Source organism: Mus musculus, chromosome 19 (assembly GCF_000001635.26).
Source record: "Mus musculus strain C57BL/6J chromosome 19, GRCm38.p6 C57BL/6J".
Taxonomy (NCBI): domain Eukaryota; kingdom Metazoa; phylum Chordata; class Mammalia; order Rodentia; family Muridae; genus Mus; species Mus musculus.
In genome coordinates this window covers 41248375-41264004 of record NC_000085.6, presented here as the reverse complement: position 1 = coordinate 41264004, position 15630 = coordinate 41248375, and the positions used below count along the sequence as shown (strand labels likewise).

Here is a 15630-nt window from a genome sequence, read left to right as displayed (position 1 = left end):
CGGGGGCGGCGCGGAGCGGGCGGTGACGGCGGCGGAGGCAGCGGCTGTGCCCGGGCCCCGTGCGTCTGTCCGCGCCCGGTGGATGTGAATCGGCGGCGGCGGCGGAGGAGGAGTCGGTGGGCCGGCGCCCGGCCTGTGGGAGCGCGGAGGATGAGGCCGCTGCCGGGCGCTCCTGGCGTGGCGGCGGCCGCCGCGTTGTTGTTGCTGCTGCTGCCCCGGGCTCGGTCTGACGAGCACGAACACACGGTGAGGCGAAGCGAGCCGCGCGGCCGCCCCCGCCCCAGCCCCGCTCCCAAGCCTGCCGCCCCGCCAGACCCGGCGTGGTCCGAAGGCCCGGGGGGCCCGGTGCAGCCCCGCGGCCGCCCGAGCGCTCCTTCCGGTCGGGCATGGCGGGGCCGGATCCGCGGGAGCTGGGAGGAGGCATTTCCGAGCACTCGGGGCTGCCTGGGCCTTGCTCCGCAGCTCCGCCTCTCGGGGCTGCTGCCCGGGGATCGGCCCGGAGCGGGCTCTGGACCCGGGAAACTGGACGCTGTGCACACAGCACGGCGGAGGATGGATGCGTGGTGATCCAGGCGCTTGCCAACCAGGAAATACCCATCGCTTCGCGCAGGGCTCCGGCCTCTTCCTACCCTTCTCTCTCCCTCTCGCCCGAACCGGATTTAAACCGTGGGGTGGGGACAGCTTTAGGGAAGTGGAGGTGTGAACGGTTTACACGCGGACACGTCTTCACCCTGCACGCACTCGGTCCCCAGGACTCCCTTGCAACTTTCTCCGCGCTCCGTGAGTGCCCAGAGGACGCCCTGTTCGGGTGGTCGGTCCCTAACTGGGACAGCTCTGCCCTTGTGTCACCCAGCCCTCAGGCCACACCCCCACTCACTTTTGCTTTTGGCCTGAAGTTGATTGGCGGTTTATTTAATTGTATCTTCACATCAAAGCTCGCCTATTAATGACTCTTGGAGTGACTTTCACCTAGAGCTGTAACGCTGTGGAATTCACTTATTTATTTTTTTATTCAGAATGGTAGACGCGGGGAAGTGTGGAAAGTCTGATAAACCTAGAAGATTGCTTGGCAAATTGGAGATTGTTTCAAGGTTTTTATCTGTATTGTGATTTTTTTTTTTTTGCCCGAGTAGTTGTGTATTTACTAAATTTAAAATATGTGGAGAACGTTTGGCTGTAGCTGATCGGTGACAAAATGGGAGTACGCTGCTTTTAAGGGGCAGACGTTAGATTTTGTTTGTAGTGAACAAAACTTTGTTTTGATTAGCCAATTAAAAACTCTAAATTAGGCTGTTGTATTTTCAGTCACTGCTAGAATCTAATTGCATGTGTATGCGAGTTTTTTTTTCCAGAGAAACGTTGAATCAGTAACTTTTTTTCTGCGACACTTGTGAATTTTCTCTAAGATATTTTTGGTTTCCTTTAAATTTCAGCAAGTATAGTAGTTTAAATAGTATTTGCCTTTTTTTTTTTTTTTTAACAGTTGAGTTTCCATGTAAAATCTGGAACTTGTTGTTAGTTTTAGATCGACCATATAGACAGAAATTTATGTTCTACTTTTTGAACTTTCTATTTTATACTGCTACTAAGAGGGAAGACTTAGTTTATAATATAATCAGTTGTAAGTGTACAAAACTAGCATAATCCACAAGTTTTGTGCATGGCAGTTTCAATGAGAAAAATTTTAAAGCTTATTTATTTTTATTCTATGTGTCAGTTTTGCCAGCATGAATGTAGTATGTGTATCATGTATATTCTGAGTATCTTAGAAGAGGGTGTCAGATCCCCTGGAACTAGAGTGACAGAAAGTTGTAAGCTACCCAGTGTGAATACTGGGAACCAAAGTTAGGTCTTAACTGCTTGAGCTATCTCTCCAGCCCCCAGTTCAGTGAAATTTTATTGTTAGGAATGCCATATTTAGTTACTTCATTCGTTCATTCATTCATTCAGTTCTGGGGATTGAACTCAGGCCATTCTGTGTGGTATGTACATATTCCACCACTGAATGGAACACTTCTTTTTTTGAAACAGGGTTTCCTCTGTGTAGCCCTGGCTGTCCTGGAACTTGTTCTTTAGACCAGGCTGGCCTTGAATTCTGAGATCCACCTGCCTCTGCCTCCAGAGTGCTGGGATTGAAGGTGTGCCCCACCACATCTGGCTACACCTGGAATGTTTTAATTTTTATGTACATAAAATATTTAATAAAAGGAAACTGGTCCGTTCTTCCCCCCCCCCCCCCACACACACACATTGGAGATAGAGCCCATGGCTTTGCAGATGCTGTGCACGGCCGTATCTCTGCACTCCACTCTTATCCCAAAAGGATGCGGTGTGAAGACACGGCACGTGTGCGATGGTTGCCGCACTGAAGCGGGAGAGTAGGAGTCAGTGCACGTGTACATTGAAACAGATCCTTTACTTCTAAGTTTCTTAGAACTATTTCTTGAAACCTAGGTCTTCACCTTGGCCAGATAATAGGGCTCTAATCAAGTGACTTCTTTTTTCTTTTCTTCCAAGAAGGCAGAGTAGCTAGTGAAGAGAGAATGATACAGAAGGAGGAGACAAGTTGTCGAGGGAAGATTGCTGAGTGATGTTTAAAAAACCACTTGTGGTGTTGAGTTATTAATTAAAGAACAAATTGCAGGAGCTAAAGCTTGCCCTTTAGACCATTTTCTGCCAAGACCTTACTGAAGGAATACTAATATGACTTGAAACAGTATGTGCCAGGTCCTGTGTGGTTTTCCATATATTAACTGACATTAAGTGTATGTTGATAACAGGGAGGGCAGAGAAGTAGCTTGGTTGTGGTGTGCTTTCCTAACATGTGCAAGACCTCAGTTTTACATCATAGCACCCTAAAATAAATAACCATGGCAGGAGAATGATGCACCCCAACAGACTAGGAAATAGGCCTCGAGAGGTAGTCTTGTGAAGTTGCACCCAGTATGAATAGAGGTGGAATTTGACCCTAAGCCTTCTTCTAGTTAATAAGTCTTTTGAAGAAACAAATTTTGTGCATGTTTTTGTATATGGGTTTGGCTGTGTGCACGTGTGCTTATGGAGGTCAGAGGTTGGTAGTAAGTTTGTCCTCAGTTGCTCCCTGCCTTTGCTGGTGAGAGGCCATCTGAAGCTCACTAAGTAAGCTAGCCTGGCTAGCCAGTGAGCCCCAGGGATCCTTGCGGCTCTTCCTCCCAAGTGCTGGGATACAGGTGTGCACCACCTCCCCTGGCTTCTTCCATGGATACTGGAGAGCTTTACCAACTGATGTGTTTTCCTAGGCCCACATTGGTGTCTTTAGTCAGCTCAGCTTGTTTTCTTGAGAACAGGACCATAAAGCCCTGGATGGAACTTTTAAGTTCACGAGGAAGTGTTTGGGTGAGTCTAGATCCACATTGTTTGTACAAGCCTTAGGAAGGCATAGGGCTCGTGCACAGTGGACAGGTGGCCAAGCATTCATGCAAGACTGCACTCCCTTGTTTCAGTGCCACTAAGCCACCATCTTGAAATTATTTATGAACAAAGGATCTTATACTTTTCTTGCTTGCTATTTTTAAAATATTTTTTATTTGTAAAAATTTATTATTTATGCATATGTGTGCATTTGCTCTTGGAGGCCATAGAAGGGTGTTGGATCCCCTGAAACTGGAGTTACAGGGAACCAAACTGTGTGGTCCTTAGGAAGAGCAGCTAGCACTCTTACCTGCTGAGCCATCTCTCCAGCCGTTTTACTGTTGCTTTTTGGAGGATGGAGTCTTAGTATTGGCTAAACTGATCATGAATTCTTGGTTGGACTTAAGTGATTTTCCTGCCTTGGGTTTTTGAATAGCTGGGGCATGCATCATTATCCCTGGTAGATAGTTTTATTTTATAGTGGGTCCCCAAAATTAGCTGGTTCTAAGAAGGAATGACTGTCCTGTTATCCCCTATAGCCCCCACATGCCCTTTTTTCTGTACCCACTTAACTAGGGCTTGGCTTACCATTTGACCCACATAGAGCAACTTTTTGGTTACACATGGATTTGCTTATTTTCTTTGGTGGTTTGGGAAGTGAGTGTATGTGCCGCAGTGGGCATGTGGAGGCCAGAGGAAAACTTGTGGGAGATGGTTCTTTCCTTCTGCATGTAGACTCGGACAGGCTTAGCAGCCAGTACCTTTATCCATTGAGCTGGCCGGCCATCTTGTTGGCACCCTTCTCCCACCCCCTGTATTCTTTATGTGCTTATATTTATCCAGAGTTCTTTCAGCATTCTTGGAAAAATGATGAGAAGGAAATGAGCTGTTGACTTCTGGAGAATCTGCTAATTTTAGTTTTTAAAGGTTGGACTGTATAGATTATAGGACGCTGTTTGAAATTAAAATTAACGAATACTTTAATTTATCAAAGACGATCTCTTATTACATCACTGAAGGGTCATAAAAAGTTCTCTTTAAAGCAGACATAGTAGTACACACCTTTAATCCCAGCCCTGGGAGACAGGCAGATGGCTCTCTCGAGAGTTCCAGGTCAGCCAGGGCTACATAACGAGACCCTGTGGGGGCGGGGGAAAGCTTTAAAGTAAGGAAGAGGGTGAGGAAGATAGCTCAGTGGGTGAAAAGCATGTGGCACTTTTGTGGGTTCTGTTTCTCAGCATAGTCAGAAGGTTCCTTTGTGTCCCTTCCCTCACACCTGTTGCATATATACCATAGCATTCTGCTTAGTTAGTCTTAGGAGTATATAGCTAGTGTCTGTTGAATGACTCGAATAATTAGGTAACTACTAGGAGCAAAAATATGTAGTGCTGGCAGCATGAAACTTGCTTACAGCATAGTGAACAAAACCAGCCCGTTCCTCACCTGTGGGCATAGCTCTAGGTTCCTTATCTGAATCCCATTTCTTTTAGTCTTTGCAGTTGTGGTTTCAGAATTTCTGATGTGGGGTGGCCCCACCTCTGCCTAAGATGGCTTACTTTGCCTCTGTCAGAAACTTTTTATATTGTACCACTGATTTGATTTGGAAAAGGTTTTAAGACCGACTTTTTTTTCTGTTTATTAAGTGTCTGGCTTGTCTATATAGAAAGGCACCATGTGCATGCAGCGCCCATGGAGACCAGAAGAGGGCATCAGATCTCCTAGAAGAGGAGTTACAGTGGGTTGTGGGCTGCCATACAGGTCCTGGAAACTGAACTTGAGTCCTCTGCAAGAGCAGCAAGTGCTTTTAACCACTGAGCCAGCTCTCTAGTCCCTACCTACAGAAGGATTTGTTCAGATAACAAATGGCAGCTTTTGTCTTAGTCTGTGTTAAAAATATAGGAACTTTAGAAACATTCTTGATGATTTATCATGAGAATTAGGCATGTCCTACAAATGAGTTTTGAGCATGCTAGTGCGGATTTAGTTTGTACAAAATGCTATACTTGGACCTGTTTTGGGCTGTACTTAGTGATAAATGGAAAGTTGAGATACATAGAGCTATTTTAAGAAAGAATCATTATCTCAACACACTGTTGAAAACAAAAATTAGAAGAAAATCTAATTTATTTATATTAATATTAAGTATAGTTTTAAATAATTGAAAGGCTTTTGAAACTAATTTCTGAAATACATAAATGGATTTTGCTCTCTCTAATAAAAGCATTTTAAAGCCAACATGATCCTTTCCTGTAAAAATGAAAGATAGCGCTTGAGCCCTAATTTTGAGTTTCTGATCCTGGGTGAGCAGGATAATTTCTGAGTTCTTAGTCTGACTCACAAAGAAGTCAGCACCTCTTTTGCAGTGTTCTTTCCGGGGAGGGGGGAGAAGGGAAGTACTGTGTCTATCAGGGAGTAAAGTTTTGCTGTCTTCTCTTTAAACATAAACAGATGAGCAGGACCCAGCACTGCGACTGCTTGAGAAGAAGGTCTTGACTTTTGAGATTAGAATGCTAATACCGTCTGAGGGTCTTTTCCTGTAGAGCAGATTAAAGCCTCAAATGAAAGGTTGTTTGGCACTGAGTGCTGTACACTTGTGTTGCTTTGTACAGCTACCTTTTTAAATTTTTTCTTTTTGTTTAAAAACTATCTGGAAGTCAACAAAAGCAAAGTCCTAGTTTGTAAAATAATAATTACAGAGGCTTGAACAATTTATTTACGAGACAAGGTCTTTCTAGGTAGCCAAGAATGACCTAGAACTTGGTATGGAGCCTGCGCTGGCTCTGACTTCCTTGCCTCCACATCAGCTTTCAAAGGCTGTGATTACAGGTGTGCTCCACCATGCCTGACTTGAACAAATTACTTAGCATCTCTCTTGTTTTCCCTTTGAATCTGTAAACGTGGTGAAATAACACGGCCTAGCAGTTTTGAGAAGACTCCATGTTTACAGAAAGACTTTAGGCCCGCGCCTAGCTCCTGGAGTGTAGTTATAAAGTGGCAGCTAGCGTCGAGCTGTCATGGAAGCCGTGCAAGGATGGTCAGCTAAAGCTTCACCCGCGGAGTTAAGTAAGGGGCAGTAGGCATATCTGAAGGGCAAGTAGGATTTGACTAATTGCAGAAAAGAAGGGCATTGTGGATTTCAGGGAAAGAGAAGAAAAGAGGTGAAGTACATTTGGAAAGGAAGAGAGTGCTAAGGCATTTTGACTGGAGCGGGCAGTGCAGACCAGTGTTGCAGTGAAATTCTGAAGGCGGGAGTAACTAGGTGAAGAACGCAGGAAGAGATCCTGACTGCTCTTTCAGAGGTCTTGAATTCAATTCCCAGCAATCACATGGTGGCTCACAACCATCTGTGATGGGATCATATGCTCTCTTCTGGTGTGTCTGAAGACAGCTACAATGTACTCATACAAATAAAATAAGTAACTCTTAAAAAATAAAAAGAAAGAAAAGAAAAAAGGAAAGTACCCAGCACCTCTTGCAGAGGGCCAGAGTTTGGATCCTAGCACCATGTACCTCACAGCTCCCTGTGCCTTCAGCTCTAGGTAGATCCCATGCCTCTGGCTTCCATACACACAAACACATAAACATAATTTAAAAATAAGTCTGATGGTGTCTGATTAATATTACTATGAATTTTAAATTTATAGAGAAATTAAAAAAAAAAACCCTCCGTAGGTTCTACTGCTGGGTCACAAAAAGGTGATGTTGGCTGCCCCAGACCTACATATGGCTGTATATCATATTCACCGATGGTTAGAGGTATAATTCAAAGACACAGGGATGCAGGGTGAGTCTTTCATGATGGTGGAACGTGGCTTTGGACGTAGTTCTTGTGTTGGCTGCACTGTTGCTTTTCTTTTGCTAGTTGTTTGTCTCCTGTCTAGTACAGTGGCTGCGAGGAAGACTGAGGCAGGGCTGCGTTGTTTGTGGCGACAGGAGTTTGTCAGGGGAGGGAGTCTAATGATGACTGTGAAGAGGCTGGTGATTTCTTTCCTCCTTCCTTGTGCAGGTTCCCTGTCAAAGTATGTTGGTCTTTCACAAGCTCTTGACTTTTTAAAAAAACATTGTCTTTTGTAAAACAGATTTTGGGGAAAATGGATTCTGAGACCACAATCAGGAAAAAATTTTAAGAGTTGTGACCCTTGATTTTGAAAGTGTGGACATTGGTAGACGGATTAAATTTCTACTGTTTCACCTTTTTAGCATCTTGAATGTGGACAGTTTACTTACATGAAATAGATATTTTAAAAGTACATGTCTTATTTTTCTTGTTACAGTATCAAGATAAAGAAGAAGTTGTTTTATGGATGAATACTGTTGGGCCCTACCACAATCGCCAAGAAACATATAAATACTTTTCACTTCCATTCTGTGTGGGGTCAAAAAAAAGTATCAGTCATTACCATGAAACTTTGGGAGAAGCACTTCAAGGAGTTGAATTAGAATTTAGTGGCCTGGACATTAAATTTAAAGGTAAGTTAGCATTGGTAGTCCTTACTGACGTTGGAGCCTGGAAGTTTTCCTGTATGGCATTGTTCATTATAGGATGGTTAGCAAAGTAAATTGTTAAGAGAATGCTTCCCTAACATAGTTCTTTCTAAAAAGTATTTTTTTTAGTAAACCTACTAGATACGTATATGGGAAGGCCTTTATAGATCTCATAATAAAGTGATTTTTGGAGGTGTGGGACTCTAAAGGGATATGTGGTTTCTGAAAAATTTGTGTAAAACCTCACAAATCTAAGTTGTACAATATACTCAGAATGTATTTGGTATTGTTGTACTAATGCATCCTTAGCACCTGTAGAATATTTAAAATTAGGTCACTTAGGTTTAAGGAGGAGTCTCTTTGTAGGCGCTGCCTATGAGAATGTGTGTTTATACGTTATCCTCTGTGAGCTCTCAGCTCCCTGCACAGGCGTTTGTAGAACCATGGGTAAAGCATCTCTGCGAAGTTAAGTTTGCTGAATCTGTGATCTGGAAGTTTTGATTTTTTAAAAATAGAACCCAGGCTTTATACTCAGGAACTTTGCTTTTAGCCTTATTTCTTTTACTTCATTGATTTTAGTAAAATCATTTGCTCCAGTTTTGACTTCATTATGTCTATGGATATGAATATAGCTAGTAACTACCTTCTGATATTTTAGTGCATTGGGAGGAGGCTACAGCATGAGATACAAGGATAATATTATTTTGATTTGTTAAATTGTGTTCCTATTTATCAGATTTCTTTTTGTTACTGTTTTGAAAATGGATGCATATATTTATACCTTCTTCATAATGTCCCTTGGGACTTAATTATAAAATTGAGTTGTAAATTTAAACCATAGTGGTGTGGCCTATAATTTTATGAGTGTTAGAAACATACCCTGAGGCTTATGTTTTAATTTCATAAGGTAATTGAAATATTTAATCATAAATATGAAGAAGCTAAATGGGAATGTGTGATTTTTGGGAACCTCAGTACTGAATTTATCCGCTTAGCTTCTCCTTTTCTGTATTTGGTAGACATGTCTCATTTAATAGGGACACGTGTATGGGGGAGGGAGAGAGGGAAGGAGGGAGAGGAAGATAGAAATAGGGAGGGAGGGAGGAGAGGAGGGGGATGAGAGAGAGAGAGAGAGAGAGAGAAGTCCTGTTTTGTGCAGCAATTTCGTCAGAAATCCTTCTGCCTTACTTGTCTGAAGAAACATTTATACAGCAGTCTTACCTCCTTTCTGCAAATTCCTGGAGACTGAGATGGAGATAAGCAGTCAGGCTATTTTCATGGACTTGAAAGTGAGGTTTGTTTTCTTTCTAGACTAAGCTAATACTTGAGGGATGGAAGAATTGCCCGTTGTTACTCCCGAAAAGGTAGTAGTTCTTGGGGCCTAGCCAGCTCCACACCTTCTGCTGGATACACAGCCAAAACTGCTGCTAATTTGTGTAGTCTAGATGAAGTAGCCAATGGAGACTGGATTTCGTTTACTGCTACAGTACACTTTTGCTTCTTTGGTTCATAAAGATGATCATGCTTCGAAAATTGTTCCTGATTGTTACTCCTTGTTATTTTTAATAAACTTTTGGGTATAATGTACCTTTGGAGACCCAGGTGTGGGGCATTTGTTTATGGTATTTCATACATACCAACAATGATATAGAAAACAGAACATTGTTTCAATATGAAATGCTGATCAATCAATCTGTCTGTCTGTCTGTCTGTCTGTCTATTATTTTGAGGTGTTTTAAAGTAGAGATGTGTGAAGCTCAGGCTGGCCTCAAATCTGCTGTGTATCTGAGGCTGTCCTTGAGTTTCTCATTCTCTTCACTTGCGTGGTGAAGCATTGTATCCAACTAATATTTGTTTTTAGTTTTTCATCTCAAGCAGTTCACTTTTCGATTCTTCTGAAGGTGTGTTCATATGCAGTAAAAATTTTAAATTTTAAATGTTTTAAATGTTTAAAAAATTTTAAAATGCACACACGTACATGTGCAACACACTTGCATACACATACAGAAACGTATTATTAATTTATTTAAACTTAGCAGATTCTATCAGACTAATGGGATTGGTACCATTTGGTAGTGTGAAGGTCACTAGAGAGATTATTTTAAGGGACTAATCATATTCTTTTTCTGAAGACTATTTTAGGTCTGGGTTGTGTCGGATGCCTCTCACTTCAGATTTTCTGCACAGCCTTCTCTTTTTGTTATATGCTGGTGCTAGACAAAAATGCTAATTGAGACCATTTAGAGAAAATACATTAAATATACAAGGACAGATATATATTAGGTATCCTTGAACCAGGCCTGATTTTACAACTTTCTAATTATGGATACAATCTCTTAGAACATTGCTGTTACCAGGTGGAAAACTTTATGTTTTAGAATGAGACGTGGTATAACTACTGCCTTCTCTGTGGATACGGAACGAATATTCAGGTAGTACTATGTCCAATTTTCTGAGGAGCCGCCAAACTGATTTCCAGAAGGTTGTACCAGTTTGCCATCTCACCAGCAATGGAGAAGTGTTTCTCTTGCCAGCATCTGCTGTCACCTGAGTTTTTGATCTTAGCCATTCTGATTGGTGTGAGGTGAAATCTCAGGGTTGTTTTGATTTGCATTTCCCTGATGATGAAGGATGTTGAACATTTTTTTAGGTGCTTCTTAGCCATTCGGTATTCCTCAGTTGAGAATTCTTTGTTTAGCTCTGTACCCCATTTGCGGATGCCAACAAGAGCTTGCTGACAGGAGCCTGATAATAGCTGTCTCCTAAGAGACTCTGCCAATGCCTGACAAATACAGAAGTGGATGCTCACAGCCATCCATTGGACTGAGCACAGGGTCCCCAATGAAGGAGTTAGAGAAAGTACCCAAGGAGCTGAAGGGGTTTGCAGCCTCATAGGAGGAACAACAATATGAACTTACAAGTACCCCCAGAGCTCCCTGGGACTAAACTACCAATCAGAGAAAACATGGTGGGACTCATGGCTCTAGCTGCATGTGTAGCAGAGGATGGTCTAGTTGGTCATCAATGGGAGGAGAGGCCTTTGGTCCTGTGAAGGTTCTATGTCCCAGTATAGGAGAATGCCAGGGCCAGGAAGCAGGAGTGGGTAGGTTGGGGAGCAGGGGGGAGAGGGGAGGGGATAGGGGATTTTCAGAGTGGAAACTAGGAAAGGGGATAACATTTGAAATGTAAATAAAGAAAATATCTAATAAAAATTAAAAAAAAAGAATAATATTCAATCTTTTGTCACTCTTGTCTGGGAAGCATGGGAAGTAATATACCGGATAGAACCATTGTTAGGTATAAATGAGATAGTGTACTTGTTTGTTTGTTTGTTTGTTTTTGTTTTTGTTTTTGAGACAGGGTTTCTCTGTATAGCCCAGGCTGTCCTGGAACTCACTTTGTAGACCGGGCTGGCCTCGAACTCAGAAATCTGCCTGCCTCTGCCTCCCGAGTGCTGGGATTAAAGGCATGCGCCACCATGCCCAGCTGATAATGTACTTTTTAAAAGTACTTGGTATATAGTTTGTGAATAGTTGTACCTACTAATATATATAGTATGAATCTGCAATTCTACTTGTTTATATATTAGCACTTCTGAAATGTTAAATTACTGTATTCCCAAACTACAAACAAATTCTTTTTGCTGGTTTCATTAGGTTAGTATATTCCTACATATCGTAGCTGCTAAGACTCAGAATGCTCTTAATAAATTGTACAGTGTGTGCCTGCTTACTTTTATGACAGTTGGTTCCTTTTGATTATTAGATAATCTGGGATTGTAATTATAATATTTTGGGGTGTGTGTGTGTGTGTGTGTGTGTGTGTGTGTGTGTAAAAGGTATTACCATGCTGGCCAGGCTAGCTTAAGCCTAGAACTTAATATATGTCCCTTGCTGGCCTTTGCTGAGGTCAGCTTAGGACTTCGGATTCTCTGCCTCGGTCTTTTGAGTGCTGGGATAGTATTCTTCACCAGGGGAAACCACTGCTCAGTGTCGTTCCCTGTTATTTGAGAATCCCGTGGTATAATAGAGGGCATTAGTTGAAAAATAATGACTTCTAGGGACTACTCCTTTTCACTTATCTGTTTTTTAAAATTATTTCTTCTTTGAATATCCTAAACTAATATACAGATGACATTTTGTATTCCCTCTTACCTTGAGTGAATTGGTAAATTTAGAGTTCTGCAGATATGGAGAAACGCCAAGGCTATTTAGATCCTTATGTACTTAGAGTTGAGTGATTCTCCATCTTGGCTGCTCTCGTTCCCAAAGGCAGCATTTCTAGTCTGCTATCTGCCTGAGTGGAAAAGCTCTGACTGCCAAAGGAAGGGGAAAGAACTTGGCGTAGCAGGCCCCTCCTTCAGCTGGAGGACTCTTATTGAAGACAACCCCACACTCTGTTGATGGTCCCTAGCTCCTACTGTTTCCAGTGTTACTACTGCTGGAGCCTCCAGAAATTCTCCAGAGGAAAGTGCCTGTGCTCCCCTGCAGTAGGAGATAAGTTGAGGGTCTTCATCCAGCTGTATGGTGGGGAGGGGAGAGAACATGAGCATCCAACCTCTGTCCTTTTTACTTTCTTCCCTCTTCTGTGGTTGTTGTTTTCATCATCTTGTCATCATTGTCATCCTCATCGTCTTCATCCTAAGAACCAAACTGAGTTCCATCCCCAGCCCTTGTTTTTTTCTGAGGCCTCAGATTTACCTCAAATCTGTGGTCCGTCTGTAGTTTACGTTCTAAGTCCTGGGATCACAGATGGAAGCATCCTGTCCACTGCATGTAATTACTCTCTATGTCAGCCCCTCTCTACCCTTTACATTTCAAGGTCTGTGGTATGTATCTTACACAGCCTATGACGTCAGTCCCATTGTCCCCAGGCAGCTTTTTTGCTCTCTTGTCCCCTGTGTTATGTGTCACTGGTCACATTCTGTTTTTCCTTTTCCAAAAGTCTGTTTAGCGCTTTCCATTTGTGATGGTTTGAATGATAGTGTCCCCACAGGTCACATGTTTGAATACTTGGTCATCAGTTGGTGATGGTGTTTGGGTGGGTTTAGGAGTTAGAGCCTTGCTGGAGGAAGTATGTCACTCCGGGTGGGCTTTGAGATTTCGAAGCCATTTCAGTTTGTTCTCCCGGCTTGTGTTTAAGATGTGAGCCCTCAGCTTCTGCTCCAGCCGCCATGCTTGCTTGCTGTAGAGACTCTTCCCCCTCTGGCACTGCAACTGTAACTGTTCCTGCTGCCGTGGTCAGGGTGTTTGCCATAGCCACTATTTTTGGTTTGATGGACTTACATGCTTTTCTACTGACATTTGAGTTTGTTTTTTTTTCTTTTTTTGTGGGGGAGGGGGAGAAAACAAACTACCAATGTCTAAACTCGCCTTGATAGCCGGAGATACTGGAGCTTGCTGCTGGATTTCTCTTCCCTTTGGTTTCAATTAGAGCTTTAACCAGAGCAGACACTTAGAATCTGAAACTTGTCCGTCCCTTGTTTTTTTGTTGTTGTTGTTGTTTTTTAAAGTATCTTATGCTAACTGTAGATTTGATAATAGCTTCTGATTCTTGTTTTGTTTTTTTGCATCATTAAAACCATTATTCTTCAGCTTGATGTCACGCTCCAGAAGAAAAGGTGTGTGGATGGTTTTCTTCTTCTGATTTTTAGCAGTGATACAGTTTCAGTACATAAAATTTAGGATCTACAGAGGAATATAACATTGACATTTCTGTTTATCTAAATTGTTTGAAAATACATAAAATTAAACTGAGCATGTTTGCACAGTCCTGTAATTCTAACACTTGTGAGGCTGAAATGGAAGGATTGGGAATTCCCAGTGAGCTTGAGGGCCTTGGTGAGATCCTGTCACAAGAAAGTGAAAATTGAATTCATGTTACCTATGTTAATCTTTTAAACTTAACCCTTATGTAGTGCTTACCATATGCTAGTGATTTGAGCATTTTTAACTAAAATTATATGTAATTATTTTTATACATTTTTTTCCTTATAACCTTTTGTGAGCTTATTCTTATATTGTTGCTCTTCAAATGTGGCTCAGTAGTACTCTGCAGTTGGGATGTGCACTTTCCCCACACGAGTCCCACGGTGGTCTGCTCTCTCCCTTTCTCTTCCTTCCTTTTTAGAAATAACAAAGCTTTTAGCAGATCTTACGCAAGGTATTATAATGTAGCTACAAATCTTTTACAAGCTTAAGCTCTTTGAATAGAATTACTAAACATATGTATATATTTATATTTATAGGCTATAATAAACATTTTAAGGCAGTTTCTGTTCCCGTCCTCCCTCCCTTACATTTTTTAGTATTAGGATTGAGCTGAGGAAGGGACCTCATGGATGTTAAATGCTTCCCCACTGAGCTGCATTTCCAGGCCTTCCCCCCACCCCCATGTTTTTGTTTTTGTTTTCCACTTTTTATTTTGAGACCCAGTCTTGCTGAGTTACACAGCCTAGCTTTGGGTTCCTCTGTAGCTCTGGCTGACTGAGCTTGTAAGCCTTCTGCATTAGCTTTCAGGTAGCTAGGGTTCCAGGGTTGTTCCCCTAGGCTACGTTGACAGTCAGGTTGCTTAGTTAGTCTGTACCTTTGTGGTCTTTAAATCAACTGTGCATAGACCACTATTTCCAGTCTGTGTTTTTAAAATCTATTTGGCAGTTATTGAGTATATAATTACCTTCCAGACTGCACTAGGCCGTGAATGTAGAGAGTTTAACCAGACCTCTGGCTTCAGGGGTCCATCCTTGGGCACTCTGAAACTGTACACTTAATTTTGTGTGATTATACATTTTCAGGTGGGGATGGGGTGGGGTGGGGTGGGGGTGGGTTGTGGCAGGGAAGTAACACATTCGTGAGATTCTCAAGAGTGTAAGGGCAAAAATACTCAAGACGAGTGTGAATGCATCACATTCCAGCCTAAGACAGCCCTGGGAAGGAGCCAGCACAGTTTCCAGTTTCACAGTTGAGGAACTGTGAGGGTCACAGAGAGGTTAAACCATTTGCTTTTGTTCAGATAGCAGATAGTAAGTAGTGGAACGCAGACCAGAACTCAGGACTTGGCCGTGTCTCTATGCACATATATGGTCATTTCATGATAACTTTGCAGAACACTGTGGAATTTGAGGTAAGAGTGTTCTTTTCCATATTAGTAATTCCATCAAAAGAGCAAGTGGAAGTAAGGTGGTGTGGTACATTCTCAGAGAACACAGTGTGTGCTGTGGTAGCTAGTGGTTGTTTTCTGGGCTGTTATTGGGCACACACTGACAGTTAGGTGCTGGATCTACTTAACGTGGTGATCTCTGTGAGAAGTACGTATGGACGTTTGCTAGTGTGCGTTTTTGCTTTTATCCTCCTCAAGATTTTTGCATTGCTAAAATCTTAGTTGACTCTTCAGAACTCGTAGGTTTGTGTTCACCTGAAGGAGGAACACTTGTCATTTTCAACCAGTGACTTATGGTGAGATTGTTTTCAGCTAGTTCTTTAGTTATATAGAATGTGGACAGAGTTTGAAACATGAGAAATAAGAGACTATTTGAACACAACTATGAGGACACTGTTTTTGCAAGCAATCAAGAATGGAAATGACTCACTTCTAGGGTATTTTTGAGTGATTTATAAGCAGATTTGCCTCCTAGATAGAAGCTAGCCTGTGATCTTGATGATTACGAAGGGCCTCTGTGGCCACTGATGACTTGGGGTTCCTGTGCTGTTGGACTGAGGGTTCACCCAAGTGACCTTCAACTCTGCTGTTATCTCT

At 42.3% G+C, this 15630-nt stretch overlaps 1 protein-coding gene across 1 annotated transcript in view; it reads left to right on the top strand.

Annotated features, from left to right (window-relative positions):
• The window catches only part of Tm9sf3 (transmembrane 9 superfamily member 3), a 53163-nt gene continuing 37533 nt past the window's right edge, over positions 1–15630 (top strand). Inside the window, exons 1-2 of the mRNA NM_133352.2 lie at positions 1–246; positions 7665–7860. Coding sequence (NP_579930.1) covers positions 151–246; positions 7665–7860 — 292 coding nt within the window. The 5' untranslated portion in view covers positions 1–150. The remainder of the gene's footprint in view (positions 247–7664; positions 7861–15630) is intronic.